The sequence below is a fragment of the Cheilinus undulatus genome, linkage group 8 (genome assembly GCF_018320785.1).
Source record: "Cheilinus undulatus linkage group 8, ASM1832078v1, whole genome shotgun sequence".
Classification (NCBI taxonomy): Eukaryota; Metazoa; Chordata; class Actinopteri; order Labriformes; family Labridae; genus Cheilinus; species Cheilinus undulatus.
Genome location: NC_054872.1, coordinates 29673725 through 29693291, shown reverse-complemented (window position 1 = coordinate 29693291; position 19567 = coordinate 29673725). Strand labels below are relative to the sequence as shown.

The window sequence follows — 19567 nt, the reverse complement described above, 5'->3', positions numbered from 1 at the left end:
TGTCGACTGTGTTCAACACACTGAATAAGTGCAGACTATAAATCTAAGAAATAACAATAGTTGAAGTTCCCATAAACCCCTTTCCTTGAACACAGACTATAAAATGAAGAATATTAATAATCAGTTTGACAGGCCTTGTTTTTAATCTGCTTTTGGTCCGTCTATTAGTATGCAGATGAGGAGAGGCAGGCTGAGAGAGAGTGGTGGGGGGTTTACAAGACAGAAAGCGATGGAGAGAGCAAAAGAGCCATCGAACAGCCTTCATCCTGCAGCTCACATTGCCTGGCAACCTCAGCACCAGACAGAGAATGTGTACAGTTGTCTGCGGGCTGCTCTTGCTTACTCACCAATAGACGTAATGAATTACAAATACTGGAAAACTAACAGTGGGAAATAGATCGCAAATTTAAACTGTGTTGTTACACTTTGCAAAATAAATTTAAGCTAAGGGAAGAGAAATCTAGTTTACATACAGCAGTAGGGGGTGACTTAAAGAGGAAGTGTCAGAGCTTGTTTTCCTGACTTGTAAAGTGTTGTCATAAACTGCACTGGTGGTATTCACACCAATCCTTGAAAACCAGTGTATGCATCCAAACAAACAACAGTTTAACATGTGTCTGTTTGGTTTTATGCACGAGACACCAGCATAAAAATGTGTTTAAGATAATACACATCTGGATGTTTCAATGGCATTTCATTGTGTGCACTAGAGATGCATTTACAGTGAAATCAGGGCTGATACAAAACAACTAAGCTGACTTTTTCTGTCCGATGTCAATGAGTTTCACTGTTTGTTTTTTTGCTGCATGCCTTCAGACTGTTGGAGCTACGGGTCTATCAGACAACTTTTACAGAAAGCTGCAATGCGTTTGTGCATCAAATGCATCACCAGGCTGGAAAAATGAAGGAGCGGAATGATAAACTCAAAATGCAATTACAAGGTTTACTGTCAGTTATCAACCTCACTTTCTCCTCCATTTGTCAAACACGATGTTTTTCAGTCATGCAGACAAAACTCTGATTGAATCAGACTGAAATTAGACTGGAGACAACAGTCTTCCTCTTTTGTGTTGGACTTGAGAGTCAGAATTAGTGAACCGTTTTCCCTCCAGATTCAACTCTGCTCAGTTTAGGGCTTAATCAAGTGGAAATTGGGAATAGGGGGATGTGGGGGGCGGTCAGGGTTGGGGTGCAGGGGGAGAATGGAGCAATTGTTCAGATACTGGCCTCATGTTGAGTCAGCTTTGATGTTTCTCTGGGGGGATATGCTGGGATTTTACAGTAGCATTTCACTACACCACTGTTTGCTTACCACTGGCAGGAGTTGCAGGCTGCAGAGCTGGAGTTCAAAGTTGACTGATGTTTGTAGGGGGGGGTTTCAATCTAAACTTTTTTTTTTTTTGCTCTACTTTTATACAGCATTGCTAACTTCACATTTTGCATGCAATATTTCCCCAATCTTGTTTCCCTCACAAGAACACCCAACAATATAAACATTCAAGTGAGATTCCCCTCCGTTTGCCCCTCGCCTATACAAGCAGATAGGCTCCCACTGATCTATTATGTAGCAAAGCCTTTCTCATGCATGTCTTGAATGAAAGCCAGCGTATCGATGGTGTGAGGATAATCACGTTTTCCTGAGGCAGGCTTAGCTGCGCTAAATAAGCCGCATAGACGGACAGGATAACAGGTGGGTCAAACAAAACTTGTATGGAAAAGGCAAGGAGAAAAGTTTTCCCAGAAAGCTTCGCATAGCCACGGAAAGTTGAATGCAAACAGAAGGGGTAAAGTTGGCTATTAACGCAAAAGTCAGCTTAAAGCAGAAACTCGAGGTTGTATTTGTTGGTGTTCAGCTTGTAAATGGATGTTTTACCTTCCTGTTTTGTCCTTACGCAGCAGGTGCACTTCAAAGATGCGGCAGTGTCCAGTCTCCAGAAAGTCCCCTCTTCGGTTTCCCACTTGTTGCTGAATCAATGAATCTCCATGTTAACACCTTACTCCACTATTTTGTTCCAAAACACGGCGACAAAATGCCAAAAAGTAGTTTTCAAGTTAGCGTCTGTAGTTGTTACTCACTTTTCAGGAAGGAAGTTGGTGGTTGCCAGTGTTTGGTGCAGGTTCTCTCTCCAAGGCGCACAAAGTGGATATTTGCATTAGGTTGACCCTCCCCTCGCCTTTCATAGCTGCCATTGTTTGTCCCAGTCGGGGCTCGGATTCAGTCCTTCCCTAAATCCCTGACGACCGAAGCAGGGAATGCTGCTTTCTCTGAGCCGGCAGGGGCAGCCTGGCAATTAACAAAAGCACGTCGACACAAAGAAACTATTGTAACAACAGTATTTTACTTCGAAGACATAAAATTAACTAGGAAAATAGTTGGCAGGTATAGCTGAGAACTAGTTTATATCTTGTGTTGTGGCACGTTGCACGCGGGATCTGACGAACCAGAGCCACGTTCAGGAAAGTGACCTGATGGAAAACACACCTGAAATGGCTAAAAGTCCATGCACTATCTAGTTCTTTACCTTAAACACCCTCAAGGAAGTAACTTAATTTGATGAGGCCTATCGTTGAGGATCAATTGGGACAATTTTAATGAATCATTTTCATAAATATTTTCTAAAGAACTTAGGTGGCCACTACCTACCAATGTAGACAATTAAATAATGCAACCATTGGGATGGAAAAAACAGGTTTTAAAAACAACTAACCATGCATTGATGTAATATATCGTTGTACCCAGTAGCCTACAAGGAAGCAATCCAAACCAAGCACCAAGCTAACCTTAGCTATATTTTCTGAAATCATGGTTAAGCAGGAAATTGTGGAAGAAATGTGGAATTCAACTTAAACGTTTTTAATAAGTTCTTTTCCTGTTTGCTTGTTTTAATTATTATTTTTATTCGTTTTTTTTATAAGCATGTCTAGCTTTTTTGCTAGCTACAGACTGCTAGCTAGCACTGCTCTATTGCTGTTTGCTAATAAGAGTGGAAAGTAACTGATGACATTTACTCAAATTACTGTTATTGAGTAGTTTTTAGGGTACGTGTACTTTTTTATGTACATTTTTAAGTCAGTAGGCTACTCTCACTTCTGCTATAGTACCTTTTAACCAGAGTAACTGTAGCCTACGTTAACTTGAGTACAAAACTCTTATGCTTTTCCCACCTCTGTTGACTACACAGTAGCACAAAGCCTGATGAATGCTTGGAGAATAATTCCACATCAAATCACAAAACAGCTGCAGAATAAAGCAAAAACTGGAGTGAATTCTGAGTGAACTTATCCACCGAGTTAGAGTTCCTGCCTGTGGCTGTAGAAGCTCTAAAGGAGGCATAGTGCATATTCTTCATCAATATGCATTTCCTTGCTATGAGGTTGACTCTGCTTTGAGACCAACTCATATTCAACACTTTAAAGGAGTAGTTTAACTATGTAGTGTGGGCCAACATAGACAATTTTAAAGCATTAAATTTAACTCTATATGAGTTTAATTACAGCCAATTTTGCTGTGTATTTTTCTTCATCATAGAAGTGGGACTTTACCTGAACAACCTGGTTGGAGATTTATTCTCTTGTTGTTTTTGCCAAGAAGGAAAAATCATATTTCACTGTGCAGCTCCTCAGTAGCTACTCAATACTTGTTTATATGAAATAGTTGTGTACTCTCCCATCTCTGTTTGCAATTATAACAAATTACTTAAAAGTTGTTTCTGTTTTCTTTCCTAAAACAACAGTTTCAGAAAGTATTGGTGCAGTGTTGGTTGATTTAAGATGGTCCATTTTTAAGAGACAGCTGGTGGAGATATTCATTTTTTACTTTTAATCCAGTTATTAGCTTTATTTCTGAATTTAAAAAAATGGAACTGCTGCAGAATGAGGGCCCTCACAATACTGTTACTGTTAGGTTGGTGTAGCATTAAAGTATTAATTCATAATTGTAAATAGTTGGTCCTTCTGTCTACCAACAGTCAGCATCTGTTAAGTTTTGGACAAATCATTTTTCACTTCATATTGATAAGGCAGCTGAGCTTACCACTATCTATGGTAAAATATTTACATATCTGGGAAGTCTTAAATGCAGGCCTTTCAGATAAATGGTACTCCATTTTTAAAAACACTGATGGGTATTTGTTGCCATCTAGTGGCTGACTGAAATTTAGACATGGGGACATACTGCTGAACTGATTCCCATCCCAGAGGTACACGGTAGGACAACGGCTTTTGAGTGTAGATGATTGGAAATTTAGGTTATAGCAGAATCTGATTAGCTTAGTTCTTAAGTGAGTGAACATCCATAACAGAGCGGGAAGAGAGGAAGAATGGAGGAATGAATATGAACAAGTTGTGACTAATAAATGAAAGAAACTGTCTTCCTGCTCGAACTTTTGCTGAGCTCCATGTCAAACTTTTAAGCCTTGATGAAAAAGAGCATCAGAAAAAAGTTTCTGCTGCTTCTCAGACAGTTACATGAAAGTACCAGTGAAAACATACATTAACCACACCTGCTTTCAAAAACAATCTCACACCACCTTGTAACTTTAAAAGCACTGCTTTTGACAAATATTTTGCAGCCATTCCTAGTTTCATTGTGTAACTGACTCTAGAAAAAGGGTCAATACTAACTAGCAATGATGTATGATTGTTCATTAAATGCTGGTGATTACTAAAAAACATGAAAGTTGGTTTATCAATAAACTTTTAGATCAAATGAGTTTTATTACTGTGATTTTTAATTTACTGTTTAGTTATATGTTAAATTAACATAAGGTGGTTTTGTGCTGCTGTTGTTCTATTTGTGGCCACAGCATGGCAGCATATACACTGTAATGACGTTTGTTAACAGCAGAAATAAAACATCAATGCAATCATATAAATGAACTATATAACGTTTATTAAAATATATAAAAGACAAAATACATATATGCATAATTATATCCATGATGACATATGCATATACAGTATAATAATTATACAGTAAAATGTGTTTACTTATATAGATTTTTTATACATATAGCAAGATATTTTTGCATTAAAACTGGCAGTGGTGATTTCATATTCCCGCCCCACCCCCCACCCCGAGTAAGGAAACCCCTCAGTCCACATGAGGCTTCTCAGAGGAAGTAGAAGCCTCTGTGAAAGCTTGAGAGCAGCAGCACCTTTACACCTGAGATCCATGTTTTATTTGGAAAGGTCTCATCCAGAACAACACACCGACCGTGAAGTAATAGCTTCAAGAGACTTCAACCAGTTCATCATGAAGAGGAAGAGGGATGTTGTTTTCTCTGAGCTAATTCTTTCTGGAATTCGTAGTCCACATTAACGTTGGTTACAAACGAGCAGTCCCAGCAGAAAATCTACAAAAACTTCTACACTGTGCCACACATCTTTTGCTATTACACAATAACTTCAGAGAAACATCCTTCCTGTCCAAAATCATCCACGATACATCTAATCTCAGGATATGTCTGTATAGCTTAAAAGAGGGGAGTAAAGAAATCCTGGACAGAGTGTGAGAACTCTGGTTGGATGATGTCAAGTCTTTCTGGTTGGTTGTGGTTGGTCCTGTACAGTTTGAGTCACTGCAAGTCGAAGGCGGTCATGTCTGATGGTAATGGTGGTAGTGGTGGTGGTGGTGGTGTTCATGATGGTGGTGGTGCTCGTGACGCTGCACCACAGGAACCACAAACCCAGGGCTGTTGGGTGGACCAGACACCTGCTCTCTCTCCAGACTGGGCAATACAGAGGGCACAGGAGGGTGCTGCTGGGGATGGGACTGAGGGGACAGCGGGGTTTTTGATGGAGACAGGGCCTCTCTGGTTTTCGCCCTAAGGCGTTTGCTGTGACTATATTGCAGAGGGTGCTGGTGGTGACTGGAGGACTGCCCTTGATGTGGCAAGTGGTACACATCCTGACCCCCGTGTCCTGCTGCGCTGCTGCCGTGCAGCACGGTTGGCAGAGGCGGGTGGTAGCCGTGACATTTAGTGGATTTTCCACCTCCACTGCCACTGTTGTTCCCCCCGCCTCCCTTGTAGTTTCCTTTGGGGGATTTGAGGAACTGCGTGCCCTTGCTTCGAGACTCTGTCGGGTTGTAGCTGTCACTGATGATTTGTGAGCGGCGCTGGTGAACGGCATGAGTTTCTGGTTCTTGGGAGCGAGAGCGGCTCTGACTCTGGGAGCTCCGACCATGAGTCTCCTGGGGAGGGAAGGCAGGAGTGGTTCCTAAAGGAAAAGCAGAGCAGAAACACAGGATCAGCACCTTATATGAAAAAGAATAAAACTTAGGTGATAAACAAGAAAGATGCTAATGAAATAAAATTGGACTTACCTTCAAATCTGGAGGTGTAGTTCTCTATACCAGCCAGGTCCAAGTAGTGATTCCTTCTCTCTGTGTTCTCATCCACACAGTAATGTTGACCCTCTGCTGCTGGAGCCTCATTGCTCTGGCCTTTGCTACTAAAATAGAAAATTTATCCTTAATAATCATCCTCTATGCAATTGCTCACAATAAATAAACACATGGTCTGCCTTTAAACAAAGTGCACTGTTTGTTAAGATGTTTACCTGTTGTAGGAGGACAGACGCTTGTCAGCTGAACGCCCCTCCTCCTGATGACAGCGATCTGTAGAGGGAAAACATTACAGCAGTCAAAGCAGGGAAAGGTTTTGAAAAGCATCTATGCCTACACTTCAAATCTTAAGGTGGCTGTTATTTTTAGATTCAATTTACCTGTATTGTGTTTTCACATTTTGTAGTTTTGACACAACCAGTAAGAGTTTAACCTGGTACTTTGCAATATTATGTAAAAGCCAGATATGACAACATGAATTTTTGTCTTTAATAATGGCACCATGTTACACGGTTGTGAACTCATCCCTGTGTCATGGTCAATATAATTAGGCGTCTTTGACAAAAAGAAACCTCTTCAAATAGAGTTTACTTAAAGACATGTGGGAAACTCTATGGTCAAAAGGGAGAAATGTATTTGTTCTGATGAGACCAAAATGGTACGCTATGTTTGGTGGACTCCAAACACTGCACATCATCACAAACACCATCCCCCTGTGGAGCATGGTGGTGGCAGCATCGTGCTGCAGTGATGCTTCTTGGCAGCTGGCCCTTGAAGGCTTGTAGAGGGAAAAATAGAAAAATTCTGAAGACAATTTTATTCAGTCTGCAAGAGAACTATGACTTGGGATAAGATCTATTTTCCAGTAAGACAAGGACCAGAAGCATACACCAAAAGCTGCACAGAAATGGTTCAAAAACAACAAGGTGAATGTTCTGGAGTGGCCGAGTCAAAGTCCAGTCCTCAATCAAAAAGAGAATTTGTGGTTGGACTTGAAAAGGGCTGTTTATGCCCGATCCTTGTGCAACCTGACAGAGCTTGAGCAGTTTTACAAAGAACAATGGAGTAAAATTGCCGTGTCCAGTTGTGCAAGCCTGATTGAGATCTATCTACACAGACTCAGTGTTGTGATTGCAGCCAAGGCGCATCTACTAAATACTAACTTAAGGGGGTGAATATTTATGCAGTTACTTATTTTACATTATACATTTTATTATTCATTAGATGTTACTTTGTAGAAATCTGTCTTCACTTTGTCATTAAAGACTTTTTTTAATTTTTTGATTAAAAAAAAACAAATTATATTGACCATTATTGATTTACAAAATCAATGAAAGTGTAAAACATCCAGGGAGTGAATACTTTTTATAGACACTGTCTTGGTCATTTTAATGCCTGTGATAAAGTGCTGTTTTTGTTGTAATTTACCTGTTCCTGTTTCCCTCCTGTGGCACCTTGGCTCTGGAGTGACGGTCAGTTTGACTCGCAGAGTTTTGCTCTTGTTGTTGCAGGAGTGATTCACAGATGCATCCACCACATCATAGATAGTGTGCATTAGACTGGACATGTCCTATGGTCACAGATAAAACCCAATCAATACATTCTGTTGGCAAAATTACTGAGAGAATAAGACTATTCATGTTAAAGCACATACCTCTTTTGTAACTTTTCCACTGTTGTCAAAGTCATAGAGGGTAAAGATCCACTCCTGACGGTTGTCATCCTCCATAGAAACATCACACTCTAAGTCCTGTGGGGGGGAAAAACCCATTTATTTGACAAAATTTGATTAATTAAATCTGGATTTTTTTAAAAGGACTTTCTTACTGCTACAGCAGATAAAAAATACAGTCTTTATGACAACAGGGGGCAGTAGAGCACATGCGATTGCATCAAATCTTTGAAAATATAAAAAAACATCCTAATTCTGCAAGGAAGTCTTTAATTAGGAAATTGTTTCAAAAATTTCCATGCAGAAAAAAACAGTGTAGACACTTAAAAATGAGAGAACTCTTCTATCCAGTGATCCATTGAGAAATAAAGTGGAAGACAGAAATCTAGCTTTCAAAAATGTAAGCTGATCCCAACTCAGCTGCTGTAACCTTGTTTAAGGAGCAAACAGAAAAAGAGAAATCAGAGTGGTGGGCCCTGCCCCTATGACCTTGTGTTTTTACCTCCATCCAGGAAAAATGAGCACAGTCCCTACCCTCAATTTCAACTTTTTGGCAGCAGCTTTGATTCCCATGTATCTGGTAACATGGTCTTAATTGTAAAAATAAACATTTGGGGTACAGGCCCTGCTGCAGGCATGGAGAGCTGACACTGTGTGAAGGCCAGTGTGCATTTACAAGAGCAGAGACCACAGTAAAGGGATGCAGCACTTTACGGCTCTATATTATCACTTTAGCTCACATTACAAGAGGGATCACAAAGGGCAGATCCAAGCATTTCTTTGAAACTTATAACACTAAACATTACAATCTATTTATTAGTTCCTTTATTCAATCAGGATGTGGTTTAGAGTGAAGGCATTCAATGATGGCTGTGAAAGAAGTTACCCACCATGCATTTGTTTTCAAACCTCTATTTAAAAAGGTTCCCTTTCAACACTCATGGCTCTTGGCAGCAGCTTATAACAGACCTTATTCTGACCCCAGAAATCCTGTGATGTGAAGCAACATTACTTCAGAATTGCATTTACTGATGTAGTTCATTTTCTTTTGCTGCATGTTGCTTGATCTTTCTCCACTACTGTAAGACAACATCAAGGTTCTCTGTAACCACAGCGCTCACAAAAAAGCAAACTTCAACAAAAAAATATAGAAATTTTGAGTCCCAAATGGCCTGTGCTCCATGATTTGGTACAAGAAGCACATGAAAAAGGTAAACTTGAAATTTCTTTCACAACAGCCCTGCGAAAGAAAATCAATCTTGGCCCCAATTTTGATTCGCCACCCTCTTCGTTGGCTACTTATGTTTATAAATTGCATATTATAATGTTATTGGAAACGTTACCACATTTCAACAGTGCTATGTTTCTGAGTCATTCAGCTTCTTACATCCAGACTGATGCGTTTCTTGCCAGCAGCTTTGGTCCCATCTCTGAGTATCACTCGCTCGCCCTCCTCTGAGTGGAGGTACTGCAGGTAGCTTTCACAACCTTCAGCTTTCTCTGGAGGAAGAATCACTGTCAAAACAAGAGGATAAATTTAAGTTGGACACAACACTGTCTGGCACAGTGTTGGCACACCCCCTGCTGATTTGCTGAAGTATAGATCATAAACTCCACCTCCTTCATTCTATTACAGGTGAGACATGGGTCAAAGTATAAAATGCTTGACAAACTAGATGTTGTCAAACTCCACTATTCTGTCATGGTAATTATGCTCTTTACGTCCATAAGACTCGATAGATTGTGAAACTGAATTGCCCTTCTGGGATAAACAAAGTTGTCTGAATCTGAATGAGAATGACTGACAGCTCTTTTGAAAAATTTGGCTCCTTGCAGTGTTCACAACCAGATTATCAAAATAGGATTAAAAAAGAGCAGAGAAAATGTTACAAAAAGCTTTAGTCACTGAACCATGAGAGTGTTTTCTGAATCAAAGGAAAACTCTGTTCTTTGAGGACTGTATTGACCTAGGGAACTGTTTTATCTTATTAACCTTTCAGTGTTAAATCGTTTCAAAAATACAGCCTTTTTTTAAGTCCCTGAGAAGTGGAGATTTTGGAGATTGGAGACATAAACTTTAATTTGCATTTGGTAGATTATTTCTTGGTTGTAACAATGCTGAACAGGAGGAATGTTATGTTCAGCAATGAGTCTAGATTCTGCCTAGAGCAGTTGGATTGTAGGGTTGAGTGTGGAGAAGACACCAAGAATGCTTTGCTGATTGTGGCAATCCCATATCTCCACAGTCTGAGGCCGAACTCTATCCTCAAAGATGACAACGCTCACCCCCACAGAGTGGGGTTTATCAGAAGCTGGGTTTCCATTACAGTTTTTCGCAAACAATTTTAAATTTATTGTGCTCAAATTTTAAACTGTGCTTCTTACCTTTAGACTCATTCATCAATCTGAATTCAATTTTACCCTTGATCAACTACAGTATTAATTACCAAGAAACAGCCCAGTTTGACAATATGCAATATGCCAGTGCCTCTTGCAAGGGTATTTCGCTTCACTTTTGTACATCAGGAAGAGAGAAAGATGTGTTGTCCATATAAAAAAATAATAAATGTGTCAGACTTTGTGACATTTAATAGTTTACTTTATACTTTTAAAGGTGTCTGACCTAAATTGGGAATAATTCAACCTAACAATGATCGGTTAATAATTCTAAATGTCTGCGATGGGCTATGCTTTATAACAGCCAACCACTGAAGACTCTAAAATAATCAAGTTTGTCGATGTTTAATGCACCTATTATCATGCAAATTTTACAACAAAGTATCTTGAAGAAATATAAATGTATGCAGCATTATAACACAGTTCTATATAAATGAGCTTCAAGGTTACATTGTATCTTGGAAACATTCAAGGTCTGCTTATGTATAATGCTTATCAGCAAGTGATAAAATCTTCTCAGCTTACCCTCTAGGGGACAGTGTTGATCTGCGAGTTGTCCCTCCTTCAGCTCACTATTTGCAAACTCCTGGGACAAGGAAAGAAAAAAGAGAGAGAGACATAGGGAGAGGAGGGGTCAGAGATGTAAGTGAATCTACAGTTCAGACCACAGACAGAGAGAAAACAAACAGTTCCAGCTAAAGCATTTCCTACTCAGATGAGAGGGAGCGAGAGGGCTGGAGGCTCCAGAGCGGCCAAACACTTTGAACATCTGCACGCTTATTGTGTTTCACTGTCTGGTACGCAGCGAGGGTGACCATGGCCAAGCTTTTAAGATCTCTCCAAGCTCTTCAAAGTGACCCCTGGTATCCATTAAAATGACCCATAATGCACTTCATCATCTGAGCTCTCTCACTCTCTGTTTCAGCCAATCTGTTTATCCTCATCCTGTTTGACAAGAGAGGAGAAACTCAAAATTTGGAATGCATTTGTTGCATTTCTTATTGAAAACTTGACTCTGGGAAGTTTGGTTTATATAAAACAAGCCTCACAAAGACCTCCAAGCTACAGTACATGTGTGTATTTATTTTGAATGGAGAATAATTGCCAGATGGAAATTTCCACGCACATAGGATGGGACTGATTAAAAACAATTCCAAAGCCATAAAACAAAAGCAGGACAAAGGGATGGAAAGGGGGGTGGGCTTAACTGTCATATGTGAATAATCTATATGTAGCATAAAACAGAACCACAATGTATTCAAAAGCATCCCACATATGTTCTAATGCACATGCATGCTGAAGCAGAGGAACAGGCTCTCTATGCATGCACGCACACACACACGCAGCCTATCTTTAATTACAACTGGATTGTGGAAACAATGAAAATTAAGTGCAGCACAGGCCCTAAACCGCAAGTATTTAAACAACAAATGATTCATCTTATTTACGTCATTCTCAGGGCTCTAAGCTGCTCTGCACACTTTGAAATAAAACCCCACCAGATTGAATCAAGGAGGCCCACCGAAACGAGACAAATAAAAAACAGATAGATGCTAGAAAACAAAAGAACTCCGTGTACCTTCAACAGAGCCCGGGCTCAAGCCAGATTCTGAACATCTGCATGCGTTTAGGTGAACGAAACCCCCCTCACCACCTCCACTCCTCTCCTTTCTTTGCCTTCCCCTTCCCCTCTTTCTTTCTGAGAGTAATGACAGCGCCAGGGCCTGTGGTTCTTTTTAACAATCTCAGAGGCCGTGATTATTCCTCACTTCAGAGGATGATTCCTCCGGTCTGTAATCTAGCACTGACCTTCACCACTGTGGGAGGAGGCAGGGGGCTGCCGGTTGAGTGTCAGGGTCAAGGCTCGGACACTCTTCTGTAAATTGGCCACTGGAGACATTGAGGGAAAACAGTAAGAGAGGGAAAAAAAAAGAATAAGGAGCAAAAAGGGAGAAAATGGGGAGTGAATGATAAGAGCAGAGATGAGAGAGGAGGAGAAGAAGAGGGGAGGAGGATGTGGTTTGTTTAAAGCAAGTGGGAGAGATGGAGGTGTCCCTAGAACTTCTGGGAAGTGGTGGGCAGTAAACCGGTATCACTAGTAGCAGTAAAATTTCTGAATGGATTTCTGCAGCACCGTCATTATCGTTTTAAATGGGCATGTTCAGTTGTAGAGTCCACGCGAGGCATAACTAAAGTTAACGCGAGCTAACAAAGTGATGGAAAACAGCAAAGTCTGAGTGCAGTCAGCTGCAATTTTTGCTCTAGCATTCTGAGCAGCCAGGTAACACTGAACGTCTCCCACTGGTGCCGCTGTACTTAACATGCAGTACAGTAAACATGTAAAACCTGGGTTTTTCCTTTCCAAGTTTGACGTCTGTTATAACAGCAATGTAGCGACTGTGCTATCCCGAGCGTATCTGTAGGTCTGTCTGTGGCTTTAACACAAGCTGGGTCATCTCGGTTTGATTTTAGCTCAGTGCAATAACGGATTAAAAGTCTGTTTAAACTCGCAATTTGCTTTATGCAAGTCCATGTTGAGTCATAGGAGTTGGCTGTGGCATTAAACGAAGTCAGAGATGCAGCTGTTACCTCTCCATCTGCTTTAAGCATAGACTGTAAAAAGAAGTGGACAAAGCCTATGTGATGTCAGCCATTTGATTACAATGGGTGGACTCAAACAGCTTTTGAAGCCAATCCATGGTAGCCTCCATATTGAAATTGCTGTCCCAACCAAACTTTGGATCAACCGAACGGCAGACAAGACCCACCCACTGAGCTCAACTTCTGTCAGCTAAGCTATCACTAAAGCTGGCCTTCTGGATGACAGATAGGTAGCGTCTGTCTGTCAAGCTATCTGTCAATCAAATGAGACAATCTGTGCTAAGTGAGGTTTTTCCTAAATATAATCAAAACGATTGTAGTACAGAAAAATTCATCCCCGGACAGTGTGTGCTCATGAAGACATTAGCTAATGAGACATGTTTCATTTTTCAAACCTGTAAACCAGTTTATTTCTAATGTAAAAAACAGCTTTTATAACATGTGTTCTATACGTGACTTTCAGTATTTCTGCAGGCAGCCTCAAGTGGACACTCGCCGTATTGCAAATTTTTTGCACTTCCGGATCAGCTTCATTTTTCAGGATGAGAGGTTGCTGCTTGGCTTTAAGTCACTGGTACAGCTGTAGAAGCTAAGGTGAGTCAATGATAAACACGCTACTTCTGTCAGTTCCTTCACAATAAAAGTCCTTAAGTGTTATTATCTCTTGAGCGCTTTGATTGTGAACGCTCCCAATAGGAAATAAAGTATAATCAATATCAGCCTGACAAACCCAAGCATTACAGAAGGGAAACTTAAAGCTACTGGAGCAGTTCCAAAGAAGTGTACACAGAGAGACTCAATAAATTATTTCTCTTTGAATTTATGCTTATACATGAGTTCAGTACACCATCACAGGTTTTTCTTAGGATGGGGGTTTGTAGCATCTGAAAATGCATGTTTTTGCAGTTTGATTCTGGAAATCTGCCTAGATCAGGCCGTCCTCACAAATTGAGTGACCGTGCAAGAAGGAGACTAGTAAGAGAGGCCACCAAGACACCTATGACTACTCTGAAGGAGTTAGCTTCAGCAGCTGAGATGGGAGAGACTCTGCATACAACAACTGCTACCCAGGTTCTCCACCAATCAAAGCTTTATGGGAGAGTGGCAAACAGAAAGCCACTGTTGAAAAAAAGAAAAAGAAAAAAACTCATTACATCTCAACTAGAGTTTGCCAAAAAAGCATGTGGGAGACTTAGTGGTCAAGTGGAAGAAAGTTATTTTGTATGATGAAACCAAAATGCTGCTTTTTGGCCATCAGACAAAACGCTATGTTTGGTGGACACTAGAAACTTCCCATCACCGCAAAAAACAAAGTTCCCTGAAGCACAGTGGTGGCAGCATCATGCTGTGGGGATACTTAATGGCAGCCGGTCCTAAAAGGCTTGTAAAGGTAGAGGGAAAAATGAATGTGGCAAAGTATAGAAAAATCCTGAAAGACAATTTTATTCAGTCTGCAAGAAAACTCTGACTTGGAATAAGATCTGTCTTCCAGCAAGACAATGACCCGCAGCATACAGCAAAAGCTACACAGAAATTGCTTGAAGGCAACAAGGTGAATGGTCTGGAGTGGCCGAGTCAAAGTCCAGACCTCAATCCAAGAGAGAATTTGTGGCTGGACATTAAAAGGGTTGTTCATGCCAGAGCCTCATGCAGCCTAACATGCCTGAAGCAGCTTTGCAAAGAAGAATGGAGTGAAATTTCAGTGTCCAGATGTGCAAGCCTGATTGAGACCTGACCACACAGACTCAGTACTGTGACTGCAGCCAAAGGTGCATCTACTAAATACTGACTTGAAGGGGCTGAATATTTATGCACTTATTTTACATGGCATTTTTAGTTAATTGGCATTACTTTGTAGGGCTCTGTTTTCACTCTGACATTAAAGAGGTTTGAAAAAATAGACAAAAAGGCAAATTATATTAATTTATGCTGTCAAAAATCTATTTAGATGGGTGTGGCCGCCATTATTCAAAATATCCAAAAAATCCTGAAGAAGACCTCATTGTGAGTTATTAAACGTTTTGTGGCATTTCACAAGTACGTGGACATATCAAAATCAAGAATGGATGAAAGATTAAACTAAACTGACTAATCTTTTTGAAGGTTTCAGGTCCAGAGCTGCTGCTTATGTCAGAGCAGAAATCTTTCACATTATTTTTATTTGTTTTTTTAATTTCTATTCATCAAATCAACTATAAAGCATATTGAGCAATTCAGAAAAGATCTAATGGTCACTACAAAGGGAAGAGGTAGTGGCATAAGACAACTTTTTTTTTTTTTTTTTTAACCTGGCAACAGTAGGCACTGGTAATAAGTGCTCTGAAATTGATGATGTTTCCACTGCCAGTGTAAGGAAAGGCTTTAATAGACAGGCCCCTACACAATATCCACCTTCTCTCCTGTTTGACAGGAATAATCTCTGACTGTGAGACAGCTTGGGAAGATTTAAACGGCAGCATGTCATGTGTGAAAAAGTTCTTGAGGGAGCTTTCAGTTTGACCAGGACATCAACTCATTGTTCTTTTGCTGTCTTGCAAGAGAAGGGGGACAGAAGTTGTGCAACTGGCCTTCTCTGTTTAAGGTCCCATTTTTTTTCATCCCCCCATCAGCCCCCTCCTCTCATCTCTCCCTCTCTCCTCCTCTGTAGAACTGCTCACATCTGGTTTTGAGTCAAGGCCAGGTTGGTTTCTTTTGGAATGGAGGGCTTTTATTTCTCAATGGCCCCACTCCCTCTCCAGTTTCATGCTGCGGTGAAGAGTATGCAGTTTGTTTACGATTTGGTGTCCATTTACTTTGTATTGATATGACTCCGTCTTCATTTTCATTGCTTGAGAGCCAGACAATCATCCCTGATTAGTGTCCAGGAGAAGTAGCTGGTAGTTGTCAAGGCTTTACTGTGTCACCTTCCTAAGTTTCAGTTCTCAGTGACTTCTTACTTCTAGTTTACACTAGCAACACTTCGTTTTTTATGTTAGTGGCTTATTTTTTTCCCTCCCAAGATACCTAGCAAACTAGGGTAGTATGTCTGTTTTGGAGAAGGACATGACATTACAACCAACTGGTATCTCCATTTTGAAAAAAACAAACAAAAAAAAAAAAAAAAACAAGAGGACACAAACTTCAACTTGAATGCATGACTATGGAGTCTACTAAACTGTAAGAGACTTTAAACTCATTCCAACTTTATCTAAAACAGAAGCTTTAAGAAATCCTTTTAAATTATATGAGGAAGCCTCCAAACAATATCCTGTTTTTTCCCAGCATATGTTTGTAATCGGATACGTATCCAGACATCCGATCAAGTCGCTGTATTCATACCCAGAGGGAAGAGGAAGGAACTGAGTAAACAATTGCAATGTTCACCTCATCTGCTATTGAAAAAGTTTTTTTTTTAACCTTTTGAAATTTTATATTTGACATGTAATCTTAAAGCTACTGCCAGAGGTTTGTGCCGGTTATGAAACATGTTTACACTGATTTTCTTTGTGAATAACAATGGCAAACAAGGTCATCAGCAAAAAGTCTATGCACAGAAAGTAGGGCTGTCAGCACTGATGTGTTAGTAGCCATGAGATTAAGGTCAGAAATAAATGTATTTTAATTGCATTCATTTCATGCTCTTGTAATTTAAAGCGTAGTTAAACTACCACAATGGGGCAGCAGCTAGATGCTACTCACTTTAGTGTCTCCCTGATTTCCCAATGATAGGAAATAAGGACATTGCTGTGCCTTTGAATGTGTCTCATTTCACTTAAAAACCCCAAAAGTTCAGTAGAAGTTATCATCACCTAGTGATATAAAGTATTTAGCTTTTTTCTGGTCCTTTAGCTACTGTAGTTTCTTTTCAATCCATGGCAAGTTCTTTTTTGTGTTAAAGATATAATCCTTACCTACCACAACCATTGTTGTTTTTCAAAATAAAAGCATTTTTTCCATCTGAACAGGAAGTAAAGTCATCTTAGATTAAGACGCTACAAAAGACAAAGTAAAAACATAAAGTGTAGTTTCCTTGAGAAATGTTCAAGCTTAACTGTTAACCTGAACTGGGTTGCTAAGAAAACAACTAAGCTGGAGCTCTTGTATAATTAACTTGGGATCATCAAATTTCAGTGGGTGTTTTATTTTTTAAAGCACTAATTTAATCTAAAGTAAAACAGTGGCAAATACTGCATATCACAGATTAAGCACTTTAAAGCTGTACCCTACTTCAACAAGTCAGTGCAGCACTCATCCAATAAAAAAGCTATACAACAAGATCATAAAGTACATTTCTTTGCATTTATTTTATTCCTAAATCAAGATACTGTAAGAACTGCTTTACATGGTCAAATCATAGCTTTTAGTCACATGACAGATGCGGAGGCCCAGAGGGTGAAAGAAGGTTAGGATGTTAGCCACCGTTGACCACTATGTGGAGCTACAGCACAAGCCTGTTTATTTTTCTTCCCTTTCCAACAACTTTCAAACAACCAATTTACATAATGTGAAAACTGCAAAGAACGAGAGAAATTAAGAGAAACTGAGAGTTTAGGGCACTTTTACCCTTACAAAGCAACCACAACACAACATCAATGATTAATTCTTCACCAGAACTTCCCATCAGCGACATTTACATATATTTAGTGGAGAATTCTTTTTAAATCCAGCTTTGTGTACTTTCAGTTTGGCTGGATCATTAAAACAGTCATTTGGAAAGTGAGGGAAAGACATTCTTCTCACTGAAACTTAGGTGAGGGCTAAAGCTTACATTACCTAGTAAACATTAGCCAGTGATAGTATCGGGATCACTGTCAGCTGTCACTTTCAGTCAGTGCTCCAGTTTAGACATATTTTACTAGAGTTGGCACTAATTTATGACAGGATTAGGAAACTTTTGTTAGGTGCTACTGTCAAGTGTGACTTAAAAAGACAGCAGAATGTCTTAAAGCATTAATCCACTACATGCTTGTCACTGGATTTTCTCTCTCTGGTGAGATTTGGAAGAAGTAAAACACAGGCTTATACCCTTGTCAGTTGGTGCATCCAACGAAACAACAAGGAATGTTTAAGCCCTTTTATTGATTTTATTAATCAATCATCGTAAATATAATTTGGCTTGATTTTAAAACAGATTTCTATAATGTCAATTAAAAAACATGTGATGTAAAGAAAGTAATTGGATAAATATTCACCCCCTTCAAGTCAGTATTTATTTAGATGCACCTTTGGCTGTAATCACAGCACTTAGTCTGTTTGGATAAGTCTCATTCAGGCTTGCACATCTGGACACTGCAATTTTACTCCATTATTCTTTGCAAAATTGCTCTCTGTCAGGATGCACTGGGATTGGGCTTGAAGTCAAGTCCAGCCGCAAATTCTCTGTTGGATTGAGGTCTGTGCTTTGCCTCGGCCACTCCAGAACATTCACCTTGTTGTTTTTAAACCATTTCTGTGAGAAGCATCACAATAACATGATGCTGCCACCACCGTGCTTCACATTGGGGATGGTGTATTCGTGTTGCAGTGTTTTGCGTCTTGTCTGATGGCCAAAAGGCAACAATTTGGGCTCATCAGACCAAAAAATTTTCTCCCACTACACCATGGAGTCTTCCACATGCCTTTTTCTCTTTGGCATTCTCCCATAAATCTTAGACTTGTATTCAGAGTCTCTCAACTCAGCTGCTGAAGCTTGTAACCTTGTCAGAGTAGTCAAAGGTGTCTTGGTGGCCTTGCACGGTCACTCAGTTTACGACGATGGCCTGATCTAGGCAGATTTACACATGTGCCTTATTCCTTCTGTTTCTCAATGATGGATTTTACTGAACTCCAAGGGGTGTTCAGTACCTTGGAAATGTTGCTGTATACACCCTGTGACTGATACTTTCCCATAACCTTTCCTCTGAGATGCCTGGAGTGTTCTTTTGTGTTCATGGTGTAATGGTAGTCAGGAATACTGATTAACTAGTGACTGGGCCCTCAGGGCACAGGTGTCTTTTTAAAACAGATAGATTTACTGCACTCAGGTAATCCCTATTTCAAAAACTGTGAGATTACTAGCACCAAATAGGCTGGACCTCTGTTGATAAGGCCAGCCACTATAAAGGGGGTGAATAGTTATGCAGTCACTTATTTTAACTCATATATTTTATTCATACCTTTTCATAGGCACTGTATATTTCAAGATCTTGAAAACCAGACCATGAGAAATGTGTGGATGCATGTCCTCTTTGGGCTTCTGTAGACTTTTCCACAGAGGGTGCAAAAATCAACACAGATGGTTAGTTTCTTGCTTGAGCTTTACAATAAAAAATAGATATTAAAAAGAAGCAAGAAAAAGGTTTTGCTTTGAGAAAAAAGTTTCCAAACTTTAAAAGCAGCCACAAAGAATCATCCTGGCACCTCCATGGTTTATTCAGCTACCTATAATAAAGATGTGTTTTAAAAAAATCACTTGTAGATGGTATGGTTTGAAGAATGGACTAAAAGAAGCATGTGTGCGTATATTTAGGAGGTGAGCTTGAAGGGGGGATGTGAGAACAAAGATGTGCAGTGTTTTCCAGTGGGAGGATGGG

At 39.9% G+C, this 19567-nt stretch overlaps 1 protein-coding gene across 2 annotated transcripts in view; it reads right to left on the bottom strand.

The window, feature by feature from the left end:
* Positions 1 to 4945: 4945 nt before the first annotated feature.
* nkd2b (NKD inhibitor of WNT signaling pathway 2b) overlaps positions 4946 to 19567 on the bottom strand; it is a 41166-nt gene continuing 26544 nt past the window's right edge. Inside the window, exons 4-10 of one of the 2 annotated variants that reach the window (XM_041792592.1) lie at positions 10941 to 11001; positions 9406 to 9533; positions 8001 to 8096; positions 7775 to 7916; positions 6562 to 6619; positions 6326 to 6453; positions 4946 to 6219 (exon numbers count right to left, since the gene is read on the bottom strand). In XM_041792592.1, the coding sequence (XP_041648526.1) occupies positions 5597 to 6219; positions 6326 to 6453; positions 6562 to 6619; positions 7775 to 7916; positions 8001 to 8096; positions 9406 to 9533; positions 10941 to 11001 (1236 nt within the window). In that variant the 3' untranslated portion in view covers positions 4946 to 5596. The remainder of the gene's footprint in view (positions 6220 to 6325; positions 6454 to 6561; positions 6620 to 7774; positions 7917 to 8000; positions 8097 to 9405; positions 9534 to 10940; positions 11002 to 19567) is intronic. The other variant, XM_041792593.1, reaches the window with a different exon arrangement.